Source organism: Lepidochelys kempii, chromosome 10, assembly GCF_965140285.1.
Source record: "Lepidochelys kempii isolate rLepKem1 chromosome 10, rLepKem1.hap1, whole genome shotgun sequence".
Lineage (NCBI taxonomy): Eukaryota > Metazoa > Chordata > Testudines > Cheloniidae > Lepidochelys > Lepidochelys kempii.
Genome location: NC_136389.1, coordinates 13542315 through 13561972, shown reverse-complemented (window position 1 = coordinate 13561972; position 19658 = coordinate 13542315). Strand labels below are relative to the sequence as shown.

Genomic DNA, 19658 nt, shown 5'->3' with positions numbered 1-19658 from the left:
TAATTATTCCGGCGCCATCCATGCACATAGCTGGTGTAAAAAAAAAAAAAAAAAAAAAAAGTACAGTATAAATACAGAATAAATTCAATGCCACCTTCATCTGATGAAAAGAAAAGAACAGGAAACCAGCCAATTTTATGTCTCCTTTCACGTCACCCACAACAGCCTCAAAAGTAATGTTCGCCAAATCCCATACTTCCACTTAAAAAGATCCCCAACAAATTCTTCTGAAGATCCATCTGCTCCACAAGTCAATCTATCTACAAACTCCACAGTTCCTCGCTGTATTGTATTGCATGCGTTGATTGGAACTATTTGGAGGAGGGACTTCAATGGCTGCATGGAAAGCCTTTTCAACGGTACACTTGTTATGCCATGGGCTTGACCCTGCTCCACTGAAGACAATGGGTGTTTTACCATTGACTGCAATGGGAGAAGGATCAGTCCCTATATACATAAGTAATAACCTCCTGGCCTGAAGTTAATGGGGAGGTGGGGTGGATCCCACGACTTCTGAATCAAATCAGATGGCTTAGCTATCATTGTGATAATTCTAAAGAATAAACCCCCTATTTCTTTTGTTAAAAACAACAGTCAACTTGCATTAATGGCACTTAAACGTTGGCTGAATTTTTGACCCTAACCACAAGAGCAGGTACCTGTGGGTACACACACACACACATACACATACAGTCACCTTGCATGAAAAACAATTTAAAAATATTGCCCCCAAACACTTATCTACAAAGACATCACAACAAACCAAATGAGTTAATAACCCCACTTCATCATTCCCAAAGGAAAACTCTTCCTGGTCATATCCTTACCAAGTAGTGACCTATATTTTAATTCCTATTAGCACACCCAGCAACCAGAAAGTATCCTATTTGTACTTTATTTGTTGGTCACATGTATGGCCCAAAGCCCACTGAAGTCAATGTAATGACCCCTCCATTGATTTCATCGGGCTTTGAATCGGACTCTGAAGTCTCGACCCAACCCCAAGGGGAGTCTTTTCCCAAGGAGTTGCACTTTCCCCTCCTGTCTAGGGAGCTGTAATTTTTCAATGTTATAGAAAAGGAGACCATGGAAAGTAAATGGATGCTTTTGTACACAGCAAAAATCATCTGCTGAGAATTTCTTTCACTACCTGCAGAATAAGGCTCTTGCTTCTCAGTGTAAATGAATTCTTTTCTTTCATATTTGGCTCTGATCCACTGTTCTCGTAGCAGTCTGAAAAAAAAACACAGAAAAGGAGACATAGTCCAGAATAAGCTAAAAAATAATTTATGATCATTAATTCTTCAATGGAAATGTGAGTGCAAGTTGAAAGCCCTCCAAAAATTAAACTGTACATGAGCCGGAGTCATTGGCTTGGCTTGGGTTTCCTCTGTTTGTCAGTTAGACCACAAGTTGATTCTTGTGCCCACAATTCTAATGGAACTTTTAAAAATGTATATGCAAAAATTAGCAGAGTAACTCAGCATCTAGCCTCAGTGCAAGATGTCCTTCTTAACATAAGAGTAATTTCAAATATTATTTCATTTCAATTTGGAATGCTAGGCCAGGAAATACTTTTGTCGGATTGAATTCTTTAACTAGGGGGATCAGTCCAGGAACAAAAGGAGAAGATTGTCTCAACGCTGCTGGTATAGAGCAGAAATCAGGCATGCCAATGACAATGCATTTAAATGGTTGACTTTTCAGCAATTAAAGATTGAGAGGTATCGTCTCTTCTCAATGCCTGGAGCCTATGCAAAGAGATCTCTGTGCATCAGGATGAGACGGTACTCCTCAGTGTAAAAGAGCTGAACTCGAAGCGCATAGCAGAAAACTTTGTAGAAAACCATCCGTCTATTATTAAATGCCCTACATTTCCAACTGAAATCTCCAGAAAGGAAACTGGTGTCATTTATACTGCACACAAGATCTTTATTTTCAGAAAAACATTTAGATCAAAGATTACAAATAAATTAAAATAAAAAAGTCACTGCTAGCATTAATGAGGGTATTTGGCCTGGAATTTGCTGTAGCCTCAAGACTGTTTTAATTGTTCCTAATTGTCTATTGACCTACAATCTTAAGAGCACCAGGTGTTACTCCAAGTTTGTTTCTTTGTGGGCACATTTAGAAGTAGGTTATACTGATCTCAGCAAGAGTATCACTCAGCAATGACCTAGTATTGGGTTAGATTTGCTCATCATTTGCAAAACTCATGGCACTTCAACCCCATCATATCTGTGTGACCAAATAAATAATGTGTTCATGGAAGGATAACATATGTATTCATGCTTTTATGAAAATTAAACACAGTATCTGCTTGGCATAACTTCCTCATTCTCAAAAAATGCTTCAGAGGAGAAAAAAAGTGTTAATTTTTTTTAAATTGATATATTTGGATACAGAATGCTGAGATAGCTCAAATGATATCAGACTTCCATTGCATCTGACCTCTCTGCCTTTTCCCCTCCCTCTTCCCATCCACTTGTTCCTTCCTTTCGTTTTTTGCCTCTTTGTGTATGTCTTTTTCTTTTATTGTTACCCCAACCTTAATGTATTATGTCTGTGTAATATTGCCTGATTCTGTATGGTCTGGCCTTGCAACTTTGACAAGTTGTAAAGTTGCGTGATTGCATTATTTGATTGGATAGCCTGTGAAATGTGCAGTATTTGGGTAGCACCTACAAGCTGTAATTCATTTAGCTTTTGTATTTGTTTCCTTATGAAAATGAATACAAAATTCATCATAAAAAAATCATTTCTAGCTGCAGCAAAAAACTTAATCAAATTTACAAGAGAATATTCATCCATATCAGTACGTATAATCATTTCCTGGTCTGTAAATGTGGGGATAGTGATATTTCTTTTCTCCCATCCATTGTCTGTTTTATCTACTTAGATTATAAACTTTTCGGGGCAGGAACTGACTCTCGCTATGGGTGTGTCTACACCACAAATGAAGGTGTCACTGGAGCATGGGTCGGCACATCCATGCTATCTTTAATCTAGCAAGCACAGGTAACAACAGCAGTGTCGACAGGGTGGCATGGGCTAGCCACCTGAGTTCAAGCCTGCCAGGGAGCTTGGCTATGTACTCCGGGGGCTGGCCCATACCAAAGCCCATGTCACCATGTCTACGCTACTGCTGTTACCCAGGCTACCCAAATTTAGGCTAGCATGAGCATGCCTAACTGCGCTACCACTACACCTTCACATGCTGTGTAGACATACCCGGTGTGTACACACAGCGAATAGGCCAACTGGGCCCAATCTCAGTTGTGAACTCTAGGCATTACTACAATATAAATGTATTGGATCTGCCTTTCCCCCTTTGCCTCCAAATCCCTTTTCGTCTTATTTTCATATCTGATCCTTAATTGTTAGGTTTGTAGCTGTAATCCAGGCTGTAAACTCTACAGAGCGGCACAGATCTTGTCTTCTTATGTTTGTAAAGGGCTATGTCCATCTAGGAAGCTACAGACCTATTACGCGACGTAATCACAAATACGTTTAAATTTTACTATCCTACTATTTTCTTCAGTTTGGCTGTTGCAGAAGGCCAATATCTCCTCAGCCAAACTAAAACCTCCACACCTGCTACTCTTTTGGGGATGAGGGCTGGTACCTGTGGCACAGCTTAGAGAGACACTGAGGGATCAACGAAAACCATCAAATTCAGATATGGTCATGTCCACAGCTGAACATTTGAGAAGCTGATCAGAACTGAATCTTTGAAACTTTTCAAACAACACTAGTCAGAATTTACCTTGGGGAGGAAAATTCAGAGCACCCACATTAACTTCAATGGAGTCTGCTAATTTCAATAGGAGCTGCACCCGCTTCGTACTTCTGAAAGTCAGGCTTCTTATGTAGGTGCTTAAATATGGATTTAGGTTCACGTACACAAGTTTGAAACACATCCCCTTACTGTACAATGCAAATTCTACAGCAGGTATTTTAGGTCATCCGTACGCCTTAGGAAACACTTTTCTACAATTCTGTATTTTCTATGAAACTGGCAATGCTCAAGAATCTATGTTTCTACACACACCTGCAGATGTGCACAAATTCATGAGCCATTATGCTGGGACTCCGATCTGTTTGATCAGGGCTCTGCATGAGCAGGTCAGTTGCAGGATGCACTCTATACGCTTATTTGGCTGTTAAGGCCTGATCCTGAGAGGTCTGAATCATTTGCAACTCCCAAGGAAATCCTGGACCCATTGAACTCACTGGCAAGATTCCTATTAAGTTCAGTAGGGGCTGGATTTCTGCGCTGGTGTGAGCAGGAGTTGTAAGTGGTTAGGACCAATGAAGCCTTAATTGAAGGCTTCAGAACACAGAGCCCACTGATTTCAATGGCAGTCCTTCCACCGTTTGCACTGGACTTTGGATCAGATCCACGTTTCACTTTAATGAACCCTTGGGGCTGCTCTACATATGTGCTGTAAACTTATTTCTGCATGTTTGATTTTAGCTGTATTTACCATGATGTAGGCTCTACATAAACTGAACTGAAGGGTAAAGAAGTAAAGAATTAAAGAAGCTGGGACAGACAATACATGCCAAATAGAGAACCAAATATGGAAAACTCCCATTAACATGAATAGGACTTCTCTAAGCAGAAATAATGGCTGCCATTTATTAGGTTTATAGTGACCAGTGGGCCCTGTAATGAGGTTGATATTTCTAGGAATGATCCAATTTCTATTTCAAAACTTAGAAGATACACAGCTTTTGCAATCTGATCCAAAACTTACAGCCCACCTAAAGTCTGTCAGACTGTTAGATACAGGGAATGTGTCATTCCTGGCAAATGACTAGAAGGATGGTAGTGGGCTCTTTGTTCTGTAATTAACACAAGAGCAAACTGAAATAAAAAATCAAAATGAGAGCAAAATTTAATGGAGGAGAAGAAAATAGAACAGGTCTTGAATATGCTACCACTAAAATAAATGGAAAACTCCCATTTGAATGAAAGAGATGGCAGAGCGAGAGGTCAAAGAAAGGGTCAGATGGCATTGTGCTTGAGAAATCGAAATCTCAATTTTTTTTTTTTACTTGTTTGCTTTTGGAAATGAGAATGTGCCATTGACAAAGTAGATGGTTTCAGGTCAAAGGGACAGCAGCAAAGGTTCCAGATGGAGTCAGTTGAGTCATTTTAGTTCTGAGTCAGATGCCATTTAAAATGAAGCAAGTAGCTGGCACAGATTCAGGACAAGTCTCTGTCTAATAATGTTTTAAAAAATACCACATCACAGGAAAAATATATTTATGGAGGTGAAATTAATAGGAAAGAAGCAGATGTCTTCCTCCCTTCCTCACTGCTTCAAAGCCATTTTCCATTGAAAATATAAAGCAAAAACACTAGGAGTGTCCAATAAAGAGCTGGCTGGAGAATAGGGTATTTTCCCCTTGAAAAATATTGATGAAAAAAATTCATTTTCATCCAAAAAAAATAATAATAAAAAAATTCCATGGAACATTTAGGCTTATTGTTGAAAGTCCAAAACCTTTTGGCTGAAAACGTAAAGTTTTGGTTGGGAAACACTGAAATGAAATATTGGGTCAATCCAAACAGAACATTCCATTTTGGAGCAGTCTGACAAACTGTATCTGCCTGCACCGCCACAGTGCTTCATGGGAGGTGTAATTAGAGTACCTTATGCTCCCAGTCTCCCTTACTGCCAGGCTCCCTGGTTGGACTACATCTTCTATGATGCCCCAAAGTCTCCTATCTTGCATCATGGAAGTCACCTGGCTCTGAGGCATCATGGGAGATGTAGTTCAGCCAGAAAATCTAGCCCACATAGGAGAATAGGGACATAAGGCACACAAACTATGATTCCCATGTAGCACTGTGGTAGCTCATGAGGATGTAGTTCAATGTTGAATCAAGCCAAAACAAAGCCTTGTGATTTGGGAAATGTCCTTTCTGAATTGAAAGGTTTGGTTTTCAGGTGCTGCGGTTTTTTGACAAAAAGTTTCCACAGAAAGCAGACACGTTTCACAAACAATTTTGTTTAATCAAAAACACACAGTTTTCCATCAAGAAACAATTTTGACTGAAAATTTTCAACTTGCTCCAATCCAATGCCAATTTTCCTTGAATAAACGGTCTCCCTCCAGCTTCAGTGTCACAGATATGAAGAATTCAGAGTAGCAGCCGTGTTAGTCTGTATCCCCAAAAAGAAAAGGAGGACTTGTGGCACCTTAGAGACTAACACATTTATTTGAGCAGATCCGATGAAGTGAGCTGTAGCTCACGAAAGCTTATGCTCAAATAAATTTGTCAGTCTCTAAGGTGCCACAAGTCCTCCTTTTCTTTTTGGAGAAATGAAGAAAGAAAAGCAACCAAAAAACACTTATACTCTGGTTAAAAACACCTGCTCAGTTAAAGTCATTGCATAGGGACGGACCAGTTAAACACCACATCTGGCTCACAGCAGCATTGTTTTTTAAAATGGTGAGCATTTGGGTTAGAAACGTGCAGGAAACAGCCTGTGTATCTGTACTGTTTGTAACCCAGAACTCCTCCGTGAATTAAATAAATCAATATGAATGAATAGTCTTTAGGACTCATGACAAAAGACAAGATGATTTGTATGGGGGGGGGGCAGATTCCATAGCACTGAATGGAGGAAAGTGGGTAGATTACAAGCAATCATGTGCCAGTAGAAGTTACCAAATTCAGTCAAGCGTTTCAGAAGTGACCAGTGATTCTGGGTGTCCAGCCTGAGACACCATAAAGAGTTCTGATTTAGAAAGTGCTGAGCATCCCCTCTCTGAAAGCAGGCCATTTTACAATGTCTCAAGTTGGGCAATGGTGACTTTTGAAAATGTTGGCCGTAACACCTTAGTAAGTAGGCAAGAGTCAGGTATAAAATGAAACCCTTAACCACTATGTTTTATGGCTAAAGGGAAAGAAGATCTTGTTAGTATCGTTACCAGATTCCAGTAGCATTGGCTATTGTCACATTTCCATGACAGTTGTTTTCATAGGCTCACAACTTTCTGAAACATTCACCCGGGGAAGCGACAATTTGGAAACAGTGCCTCAGGGCCATACGTTGATAACAACTAGGATTTGCACAGAGAGCGGCTGACAGTATGGTGGCAAAGCAATGGAGAACGGCAACTGGTTAATTCTGCAACACGTGCAGTGTGTAGTGGCCCACATCTACCTGTAGGTAGCCCACAGCCCTTGAAGATTCTAACCTCTCTTGCACCAACCTATGAGGCTGGTTGCCAAACCAGGACTGCACTGTGTGCGCCAAGCAGGACTTACTTGGACATATTATTTGTATAACAACAGCATGTAGAGAAGGGGCGGGCAAACATTTTGGCCCGAGGGCCACATCGGGTTTGCAAAACTGTGGCTGTGCCTCCCCAAACAGCCTGGCCCCCTGCCCCTTATCCACCCCCTCCCACTTCCTGCCCCCTGATTGCCCCCCTCAGAACCCCTGACCCTTCCAACCCCCTGCCCGCTCCTCATCCCCTGACCGCCCCCTCCAGGGACCCCCCACCCCTAACTGCCCCCCGGGACCCCACCCCCTATCCAACCCCCCCTCTCCCCTGTTCCCTGTCCTCTGACTGCCCCCCAGGACTCGCTCCCCACCCCCTTACCATGCCGCTCAGAGCGGCAGAACTGGAAGCCGCCCCGCCTGGCCGGAGCCAGCCACGCTACCCGCACAGTGGCATAGCTGCGGGGTGGGGGGACAGCAGGGGAGGGGCTGGGAGCTCGCCTCCGCGGCCGGGAGCTCAAGGGCCAGGCAGGATGGTCCTGCAGGCCAGATGTGGCCCGTGGGCCGTAGTTTGCCCACCTGTGACCTAGAGGCCCCAAACTGAGACTGGGGCCCTGCTGTGCTAGGGGCTGTACAAACACTTAGCAAGAGAGAGCCTCGGACAGCTCACAGTCTCAACAGACAGAGCGTGAGCGGGGAAACACATACAGAGATGGGATACGACTTGCCAGTGCTTATAGAGCAAGTCAGTGGTAAACTGGGAGTGTCACCCAGTTCTCCCGATTCCCAGTCCAGGGTCCCAGTCACTGGACCTCACTGCCTCTTCTCAGTGCAGCTTAAGCCCAATGTAGCAGAGGTATTTCTGGCTAGGTATAGTAGCACCAAATTGGTGCCGGCGTTGTATGATGCTTCTCTGCAGGTTGGACCTGAGTACCTAGGTGAAATGCCAAAAGACCCCTCGTGGGATGCGTTCAGACAACAAAACAGAAGACGCATAGAGCCAACTAAGAATGGAGGATTTTTTTTTTTAAGTTTGACATAAGACTTCTGCTAATTGCCTACAGTTTCCACTGTCAGGTGCCACAGGCTCATCTGACCAGACACAGACCCCCTGTGGCTTAGCTTACCATCCAGTCTCCCTGTCACCCCCTTTTTAACAGGCTGGGGAAGCCAATTTTCAAACTCCATCTTCTGTGTGAGAACTGCCTTGCTTAAAGATACAAAAACCCAAATAATAATAAAAAAGAGATGTATTTTTTGTGAAAAGGCCACCTGTTGTGTGATTCAAGTATGGAAAATTCACAATAGCACAAACATGGGACCTGACTAAAAAAAGCATGTGGCCTGAGAGACAAAGGAGCTCCCGCAATGCTCCATATCCTGATGATTTATTGAGCCCCAACAACATGCTCAATGCTGTACAAAGTGTAGAAGACATGGTCACCGTCACCATAGCTACCTATATTAGCTAATGCCCATTTATGATGGTTTCAGAAGTTCTCACTTGCTTGTTTCTAAAAAAAATGACTACACCAAATAAATCAATCATCCTCCGCAAACCACCACTGGTATCTCATGGCTGGTGCAAAGTGCAATCAAAACAATTACACTTCTACGAAGCTAGAAGTCATTCTTAATAGTTGATTAACATAGACAGACTACAGCAGCATGGCTAGAAAGAACAACACAAGTTAGAATGCACCGCTAGAACCTGGCTTAATAGGCCTAATCCAAAAGCCTTTTCAAGTCCATGGGAGCCTTTCCCTTGTCTTCACTAGGCTTTGGCCCAAAAGTGGCTATGTAAATGGGTAGATAGTCTTCTCCCTTAGCAGATCTATTCCATACATGTTTTCACACCTGCTGCCTTCAGAGACATAAACATGGTCTACTGCGTTTGCTCTTGTGAGGTCTGAAGACGCAACCCAGCTGTGAGTGTGAGAGCTGGATCCTAGCTTTGTTTGCAGAACATCAACAGAATGGCTTTCTAAATTCCAGTCTGTTACATTTGTGCAAATCCACTTAAGGCAATAGAGTTACACAGTTATAACTGATGGCATGATCTAAAAACAATGGGATTGCAGACAAGAGGGAAACAAATTGGGCAGAATTTGGTACACAGAAACCCCATTACTGATGCTGCTACAGCTGTTGCATGGGCACGGGAGGACCCAGCTTCACTTTCAGGGCCCAGCATGGGTTTGCAGGGCTGGTAGTTAGGGGAAAAGACAAGAACAGAACAGAAGAAGCGAGCATCTAACGATCTGTGAATTGAGCATATTAAACCTGGAAAAAATATCAATAAATAATCATAGTTGCTTTTTCAACTAGAGCAGTGCTTTGAATGACTGAACACATTTTTAAAGTACTTTTAAACTGCACAATAGCAATGATATTAGAAACCACTATTTTTCTACCTATAATTATCTCTTTTTATATTCATAGGACTATCCAGGGCATGGACCCTACTGGGACATTGCTGTTTCTTGGATGATTTGAAAGCACCTGACCGCTCTGGCTTGTCATCTCATCATACCCCAGGTACGGCAACAGCCCATGGTACTTTGTACTCTTATTTAAATCTAATGTGTCCTGCACTCCCACCAGAAGCACTTGGGCACTGAATGCTGATTCATTAAAATATTATGTTGTTAAAGATGAAGGGCCTGACGCTGATTTCACTCACATCAACGTAAGCCTTGAATAACCAAGATCAAAACCTGGTCCAAAGAAACGTATAGACTGAGGCTACACACTAGATTTCACTTATAGCATTAGTCATGCCACAGCAGGATTACAACTCAATCTGAAGATCTTGCTGCTGGTAAGTACGAGTGAAGGTGTGGATTTAGATCCACAGAAAGTAAAGCCATATACAGAGGGGCGTTTCTGTATTTTTCTAATCGGGTTTCAGCCAGCTGCGTCGACAAATTAAGACTTGTCTTTGCCTCTGTTGATAAGTATTGGTAGGCTTCCTTCTTCATCCACAGCTCACCTCGGGTACGTCTACCCTGCAGCTGGGACTGAGCCACCCAGTCCAGGCGGACAGACTCACACTAGAGAGGCTCAAGCTAGCAGACTAAATAGAGCCGCGTGGATGTTCCAGCTCTGGGGGAGACTCGGGCGAGCCACCTGAGCTCCGACCCAGGGGGTCAGGTGGCCTTGAGGCAGGAATGCCAGAAGCTCCTGAGAAGTGGAGCCCCGCCCCTTCCCCCTTGAGTCCCAATCCTTTCCCCGGGCCCCGCACGCCGCTTGCTCCTCTCTACGCCGTCCCTCTCCCCCGCTCTCCCTTAAGACTATGCCCTCCCACTTTTAAAAGTGATGGGGCCATGGCCCCTTGGCCCCTCCGTTCTGGCTCCCCTGACTTGAGGGCTCCAGCCACTGCCCGACCTACCACCCGAAGTGCAATGTCCACACTGCTATTTTTACTCACACTTAGCTCGTGTGAGTCTGTCTACCAGGGCTGGGAGGCCCCCTCCCTGCAGTAGACATATGGTTAGAGCATGATCCTACAAATCCTTACTCACCCTTGCAGTCCTTGCTCATAGCGAAGAGTGAGTAGTCAGAGCTTAGCCTTTACCAGTCGGACCACTCCTGCGAGTTGGAGGCTGCAGGTATCGGAGGCTGCAGGAGCAGGCATGTCAACCACAGCTCAGACAACCCTCCATGTGTGACTGTTTCCTGAATAGCCCTCGTTCCATGCTTGCAGCGCCTCTGCTCCCTAGCAAAGGGGGTTGGCTAGATACTGTAGCAAATCAATGTGCGTAATGAACACCCGACCTGGATTCCTTTGGGCTGCCAGATGACAGATAGCTGTTTTCCTATCCTAGCCCCTCTCTAAGGGTCACTTGCCCCAGGCCACTCATGTACATCACCTGTAACTTAAACACTATTGAAAGCCTCTCCCAGTTTCACCAGGAACAATGGCTTGTTGCCTTACTATTCTTGATGTTGCTAGCACAGTTTAAGAAGCTGGCATGTAAACACCCAAAGCACATGGAATCACCTGAGAGGACGCTACAGAGCATATGAAGTGCATTTGTAGACAGGGTTCCAGGTGTGTTTTAAAGCACAGTGTTGTCTAATTTTGCTCAGAGTAAGTACAGACAACACAGTGAATGAAACACTGCCAGCATCTGGGCTCTGTTAGGCTTTCCCCGGGCAAGCCTGAAATGCAGCTAAGAGAGCTAGACTAACTGGGCTTGGAAACAGCTGCAGACGTGGCTATTTGTCCTAGAGTGGACAGTTTGCGCTTCTGGCTACAGACTACCCTATAGTCTCAATTGCATTGGTATCAAGTAATTTCTGTCTTTGCTGGTAGGAGGACTGGATTTCAGACCACTTTCCTCTGTATCACAAGAGAGGCTAAACCAGGAAAATTAACATGACGAATGTTTTGTACAGAATCTTTCAAGAAGCTGTAAATAGACTGGCGGTTTCAGTCCAGCAGTGCAAGAGAGAAAATCAGCAGCAGTTTCCTCTTGCACATGCACAGAGCTGAATGGTGGTGACCATTCCCACAGCAGCTAAGCCCTGGGGATGAGCTGAGCTGCACCACCCCAATGGGGACTCTGGGAGACCTGCTTCAAGGGTGTTACCAGGTCTGTAAGAGGATGGAGGCTGTTGAACCATTCAGTAAGGGGTGCTCCCCTCCATAGCTGGCCAGCTCGGCTTGTCCGGGGGGAAAAGGAGTGACATGGCCTTTTGTGGGGGTCTAACAAGAAGGAGTTCTTGTTTGACTGTGGCTGGGAAGTCAACAGGGAAGGTTCTTGTGTCCTCCCTTCTCCATATGCACTTGGGAGGCCAGACACTATCTGAGCCCTTGCTTGGTGTCAACAACACCATTCTTAGAAGAGCCCTGTCCCGTCCTTCAGCACAGTGCAGCCTGTCTGAAGGGACTGCCCCAGGGGTGAACAAAAACTTGGCAATCCAGCCAAGACGTGTCTTTAACCAAAGGTCAATCAAAACTGTATGAGAAACCTCGGGGATGATTATGTAAAGTATTATTGCCACCACTTGTGAATAGGGAAACTGGGTCAAAGAGATTCAGTGGCTTGCATGGGGAGGCGGGGGTCTTGTCGATTCAGCATGGGAATGGCAAGCAGGTGGCACCAGATTGTGTCACTGCTGGGCTGTGCGACCTTGGAGAGGTCACTTCACTTTCTCTAAACCTCGGTTGAGATGCAATCACATTTACGTAACTTCCCGGGGCGGCTAGGAGGCCTTATTAAATAATAGGCCTTGTCTTCCAAACTTATTTGTGAAAGTAGCTCTTCATCACAGGGGAAATCCCACTGACGTTAATGGGACTCACTCACACGAGCAGAATTTAAAAGGTCTGGCTCAACATCTGATGCATGTAAGCAAAGCATTAAGGTCAGGCAGAGGCAGAGGCAGGAACAGATCCTGGCAGGTTCTGAATGCCCGGCCCTGTAATCAAGGCTCTGGGCCATGCTCCCTCTATGGAGAGGCAGAAAATTTGGGCAAAAAAGTAGCAAATTGTAGAAATATCATGAATTTGTAAAGACACACTTTTTTCCTCCGTTGAAATGACTTTTTGAGATGACTGAGCTCCAGTGTTCCAGCCGGAATTCTGTTATTTTTCCTATGAATACAATGGCCACAACTCTAGGTTCTTGGGTGATGTTTTCCTAACCAGTCCTTAGAAACGTGACCCTCCAGGATGAATGGGGCTCCAATTGTGCCCTGGGGGCAGGCTGTTTGTTTTATGGTTTGGTGTCACTCTTCTGAGAGGGAGCAGGCTTTTTTGCGGAACAGTAACAAGATGAGGTTGTTTTCCATTTTACAGCATTATTGTTCTAAAGGAGTCATTTACAGTAATTTACTCAAATCATTTCTCTAACTAAGTACTGGGATCTGATACCAAAAATCATATCAGACCAAAATCATGATCTGGTAACACTTTGCAAATGAACAATTCTCTAGTGCCAAGCCAAGACAGACTCAACCTGGTGCTTCCAAAATCCTACACTTACCATTGGTATTTTAAAACAAGGGTTGGGGAGAAAAAGACACACACAGATTCTAGCACACAATAAGAGAAATCAGTTAGGGATCCCATACACTCTCTTCCTCTCCATGGAAGATTTGTTTTGAAGAAAAAAAAAAAAAAGATAGAAAACTAAGAGAACTAACTTTTCTTGACAGCTATAGCAATAGGATTAAGAATCTAGTAAAAGCAGTATCATGCACATGGGTTCGATCTAGGACTTACTGGGAGGTATTTTCTGGTCTGCTTTAGGCAGGAAGTCAGATTTGATATTTAATATGGGCCCTTCTGTGAATCCTTCAATCATTTCCCCCACTCTCAGCAGGGAAGCAGAGCCAAGGCCCCAGCTTGAGAACAAAGGGAAAGATGGCAGGTGGTAGGGTTAAGAGTTGCCCTCTGCAGACAGGCAGAGCCCTCAACTTGGACTGACAAAGGGACAGAGAGACAGAGCCTGGAATGGAATCCAGAGCAGCTTGGCTGGCTGATTGCACTGGCGTGGCCAGATGGACTACATCTTAACCTTTCTCTGTACTAACCCAAGGACTTCCGACGCTGTGTTCCAGTTCACTAATAACCCCTACTCTGTTTTTAAAAGGCTGCCAGGTGTCCCTGCATATACTTGCTGAGGTACATGGGTCCCTGAAGGATGCACAAGTCCCTGACCAGGAGTCTCTCTCAGTTGGACTCACTGGGCAGAGCTCCCGGCATGAAACAGGAGTGCCGGAGCCTAGAGGCTCAGTCTCATAGGCATTGAGACCATGTAGCCCCATCTTAAGTACAAGTATGACCCCTTGGGGAGAGGGGAAGGTCTGCCAAACAGAAGGGATTCCTTCAAGGGACCATTTAAAAGCTGGAGCATCCATGTCGATCCATGACAGAGTGACAAAGTGGTGCTGTCATTTGCCGATTGGCCAACACTATAACCTCATTCCTGGAAGTACTGCCTTCCAGGGGCCCAATCTTGCAGAGTGCTGGCTTCAATTGGTGTCAAGGGCACACTCGACTTTGCAGGATTGGGCCCTAGAGATGGGTCTAATCAGACAAGCAATATAAACAGATTTTCTCCCCTCCCTTCAAATGCTGAAGCAGAGTAATTTTGGGCATACTATGGCACCTTTGTCATGTTGGATTCCACCACTCTAATAATCCCAGCCCATTGTGAGTGTTTACCCGCATAGTACTATGTAGAGTCTCTCTTTTATTGTCCTATCCTGGAAGATTATGTCTTGGGCATATGATGATAGCTTTGACACTACAGAAAAGAGCATCTTTGTATTACAAACAACAGCATAGCATCTAGTATATCAGATGGTAGGGCCATGTTTTCATGCAGAAGGGCTATTTTAAAAGGTGGGGGAGGGTCTAAAAACCATAGTTAAAAATTCCTTAGAAACTTGGAAGGGTCTAGGGAACGAGCAATCTATTGACTCTTCCCTGCCCCATCCAACTGTAGTTATTAAATAAAATCTCATGCGTAGTACTAGCCTCCCATATAAATCCAGAGGAATGGAACTTCTCAAGGCCCTTTATAACTGAAACCCCGCTGGGAATTTAAAACCAAACCAAACCCTGAAAACTAAAATATTACAGAGGCTGCAGTTGCACAAACAAATAAATGCTGTTTACAGTGAAAATATTTAGTTACTTACTGACAGTCAGGAAATGTTGGTTTGTAATAAAATGGTGGTATTTTAGATTCATATCTTGCTTTTGCTACATTGTTTCCATTTGTGGCCATAAACTGTGAGAGGGAAAAAAAAAAAAAGAAAAAATTTAGCAATTTTAGCTCTGGTTCTTTCACCCATCTCTGGTTCAGAGTAGTAACAGTACTCAATTCTGCACACACGTATGGCAACACTCCATTGGGGCTTCTTATGGAAGGACGTGCTAGATCTTGTAGTCGTGTATCTGCAGGATAGGACCCATAGATTTCCATTTCTCTTAGCAGCTGCTGTCGTCAGCATGATGCATCATTCATCAGGCAGTTGGCTATATAGGCTGCTACAAACTTGGGAACAACCTCTTCCATCAAGATTGGACATTTCATCCCCGGGTCCAAATTCTGCCCTTGGTCACATGTGTGATCCCCACTGGTTTCATTGGTAGGTGGAGGTCAATGCATGGAACTAAGGGCAGGTCTCCCCCATTTCACACTGGCGGATTCTCCAAGCCAAATTCTGCCTTAACTTGGCCATGTTCAAGGGCAGAATCTGGCACTGAATCTGCTCCCTAGCATTTCTACCCTAGCCAAATGACAGTCAGAAAAAGATCCTCTGATTTTATTATTGTTTTAAAGAAATCTGTACCTATTTTTGCTCCTTGGGAAAGATTAAGTTATCGGCATAAAAATGAAGGGTGAAGCTTCTGTACAAAGCCACTCCAGTAAGCTAAATCTTCTGGAAGAGCCCCCTGCTGTTAATGGTGCATGAGGATGTGCAGGACTCAGCAATTAGTTTGTGTCTTAATCCAATTCTGGCCCTTTTGTTATACAAGGAAGCAGAATTTAAGAGCTATACTGACAAGAGCTCTTGCAATTCACACCAGCGAATGATTACCCTGACCAGCCTCTAGGTCTCACTATGCTCACTCCTCATAGGTACATGCCTTTGAGGAGTGCAATTCCTGCTGCTATACAGCAGAGAGAAGGAGAAGCAGCTGTTCCCCTGCCTCTGACACTTCAGTGGCATAAATGGAATTTGCACTCAGAGGTGTTGGCAGGCAGAATTTAGTTGATCAACACACCACCCCTATTTCACATTCAGGGAAAATGAGGATCAGAGAGGTTATGATCAAGGGATGAAATCCTGGCTCCATTGACCCAAGTCAATGAGAATTTTTCCATTGACTTCAACAGAGCCAGGATTTCATGCAATTTTTTCATAAGTGGCCTCTGAGTTTGGGTGACCAGCTCAAGACGCCTTGTGCGTGATATTCAGTGGTACTGAGCACTCACAACTCATACTGAAGTCAACGAAGGCATGGATGCTCATCACTCCTGAAAAATCACACCCAACATGCCTCAAACTGGCCCCTGGAATGGAAGAATCAAGGAGTCAGTACCCACTTTTGAAACCCGAGGCTTACATGACCTATCCAAAGTTTTACGCAAAATCAGCATCACAAGGAAGGCTAGAACCTTTCTCTCCTGGAGAATAAACTACAGGAAGTAGGTTGAAGGTTGGCAGTTTAGTTTAAAGGTGCTTTTAAACCTTCATCCTACAACTACCTCAGCAACAACAACATTAGAAAATGGACTTGTTTGCTGCCCTTTAACATGATTAGTCAGTCTGTCATGGCAGTATCTGTCCTCATTCCGTTCTGTTCTAGGATAGAAAGTGCTAAGCTGAAAACTCTGCAGTGATAGACACATACCTGCTCACAGAATTCAGTACAAATTCAATAATAAACAAAACACAGAGAAAACCTCTGCACTCTATGAAGCTGTATTTTGTCCCAGAGATTCTTATGCATTCAAAAAACATGAGTAAAGCCCCCAAGTTTTTGCATAAAAACCACAAGTCTCTAAAAATAACGATGTTAGGGTGTTTTATATGGATTGAGGCTTTATGGTTCCTGTATTCTAACTTTTCTCTATAGCCATGAAGGCTGGAAACAAATTTTTTTTAAATGAAAGCTCATTTTCTCATGTATATCACATGACTCCAGGAGCTGGGGCTTTAAGAAAACACACCAATCAAAGGACTCGTGATGAAATTGAGAGTTGGTAGCACGGCTCATGCCTTGGAGTACAATATATGTGAGAGCCTACAGGTTTTCTAGTTAGATTTATTAATTATTAGTATAGCCCCACAGCCAGCTAACGAGGTGTTTTTCATACAGAGAAGAGTTAAGGTCTCTGTCACAGACAGCACAATGTAAGAGCCCAATTCTGCAAGATGGGATTCGAGGGCTTTCAGGCCCTAAATAGCCAACATACTAGAGGTGATAGAATGCAACTAAAATAACATGAGTCAGCAGCAGGACTGGTTAAAAGTTTTTGAAATTTGCAATTTTCACACACACACACACACAGTCAAAATTTCTATGGGAGAAAACAAAATGTGCCCAATATCGCTGCTTGTCTGAGCTTGTCAAAAATGGGATTACATTTTTTGTGACTTGTTAAAAAATAACGTATACCTCAACTTGAGCATCATCCCACGAATCTAAACGGACTGATTTCACTTTGCTGACTTGCGGGATATTGCGATGGATTCCTGAACAATTTAAACAGATAAACACTCCTAGGGTATGCGATGCCCAGTCTGGATCTGAAAGAGAAAAAAAGGAAAAAAGGAAAAGTATTGCTTTGGGACAGCTAATTGGAGTACAGAATTTAGCGAGGGGAAAAGTGGACTAAAAGAGAGAGTGAAATTTGGAGATCTCCCAGAGCTCAGAAGGGCTTTATGATTTTGAAGGCATTTAATGTGCAAATGTACATGCAAAAGGAAGGCAAGTTTGTGGGTCTAATTTACATTCAAAATTACCATGTGAAGGGCTCGTTTATTCACACAGTTACTGGATCTGCATGCACAGTCATAGTGAACCTAACCACTGTAACGTTCATCTCTCTTCATTGTCAGCATTTGTTCATGAAATGAAGAGGAGAAATTCCAACTTTTGTGATAAAACCTACGTCCTACTGAGGTGCTCAGGCACTGAAGAAAACAATTATAATTATAGTAGACACATCACAATAATAATAATCATAAAAAAACCCCATACTATTGTGCCAAGAAAAAGCTGGACAAAAGAGACATCATCAAGGGGCTGGATTAAATGACCTCTTGAGATCTCTTCCAGCCCTATGTTTCTCTGATTAGAATAAAGGAATTCTACACAGGGCCCCAAAGTAACCATGGTAGAAAAGTTTCAGAGTAGCAGCCGTGTTGGTCTGTATTCGCAAAAGAAAAGGAGGACTTGCGGCACCTTAGAGACCAACCAATTTATTTGAGCATAAGCTTTCGTGAGCTACAGCTCACTTCATCGGATGAATCTGAACCAGAAGGGTTTTCAGGCTTTGTTTGAGCGGAAGATGAATGCTTGAGCTGCAGCTCTGCATTTCTGCTGAGCAAAGCCCCTCTGTTTACAGTGCTGGGCTCTGAGCTGACAAACAGCAAGGGCACTTTAAATTTGATTCCACTCTCACTGAATCCCTGGTTTGTTCCTTAGCACCACAAATGAGGGACGTCACATTCTACTGATAAACGCAGGGTTAAAGTAAGTTAAGGTGATTAACAGAGAAAAAGAGCAGGCGTTACAGCAGGACACACACACCAGCGTCTCTGGCTAATGCCCATGCAATGATCTCTGTTTGAACGCCCAGTAATAAATGTCAGCACTTGCTATTCTAACTCAAATGCAAATTGCCTCCTCGGAGCAGCTGAGCTTCCTTCTCAGCTGCCCCCAATCAGCAGGAGCAGTGAGGCACTCTGCACCTCACAGGATCAGGCTGTTAATGAATATGGGGAACGATCATTTTCTTGCAAACTGTCATAACTTGTTTATTCTCTTGCAGTAATTATGCTAAACATTTACTCTATACAGAGCAGCAATTATTTATAAAAGGCAAGAGAATGTGCTTTTTCTCCTTATGCATATTTAATGGCACCCTTGTATTGCAATTTGTGCAACCGAACAACAGGAATTGGGTTAGGAGGGGCTAGTCAAAGAAACTCAGCTCTAGGTAGTCTCTGTGGTTCTCCCATGCTAGCTTGGAGCTGCTCCTTGGGATCCATTGTTAAAGTCTGTCTTAAGGAGAGGACCATGAGCTGCTTCCCCAGGCAAACCCCAAAAGAGGAATATGGGTTATCAACATCAACCTGCAGTTTCGTTGTTCTGATTTAAAACCAATTAAGCAAAATGAATTGCCTGGTCAAACTCATTTTATAACCACTATGCCCCATTTTAGTCTACAAGATTCTGTCACATCTGCACAGGAGGAGAAACCCTTTTCCCAGGAAGGCCCTAGTCCTGAGAACCAGTGACAATTCTACTGTCCCAGGGTTGGAATCCAGCTTCTAGACCCTATGGGGTCCTTTCATTCTGTGGAGTCTACCATCCTAGGAAGCTCTGGGACACAAGCCGAGGCTCAAGCCTGGGATATATCCATGATCCTGTGAAATGCTGAGCACATCTTGTCTGGTACCAAGCACCCTCCAGCCCTATCAAGAGCCGTGGGAGTTGAGAGTGCTCAGCACTTTGCACCACCAGTCTGGTTCTCCTCCCACTTACATCTGTGTTACTCTATTGAGCTAGGTGGCGTGACTCAGATTGACACTAACAAAATTCAGAGGAGATGCAGGTCCCATATATTTCCACCACAAAAGTAATGAAGATTGTTGTCAGGGGATAGATCAGTGGTTTTCAGTCTGCGGTCAGCTACATTTCCAAAGGGATCCACACCT

The 19658-nt window shown here is 43.7% G+C and overlaps 1 protein-coding gene across 1 annotated transcript in view; it reads right to left on the bottom strand.

Moving 5' to 3' along the window:
- ADAP1 (ArfGAP with dual PH domains 1) overlaps positions 1 to 19658 on the bottom strand; it is a 103297-nt gene that overhangs the window by 68238 nt on the left and 15401 nt on the right. Inside the window, exons 2-4 of the mRNA XM_073362062.2 lie at positions 17392 to 17522; positions 14901 to 14992; positions 1151 to 1233 (exon numbers count right to left, since the gene is read on the bottom strand). Of these exons, the coding sequence (XP_073218163.1) occupies positions 1151 to 1233; positions 14901 to 14992; positions 17392 to 17522 (306 nt within the window). The remainder of the gene's footprint in view (positions 1 to 1150; positions 1234 to 14900; positions 14993 to 17391; positions 17523 to 19658) is intronic.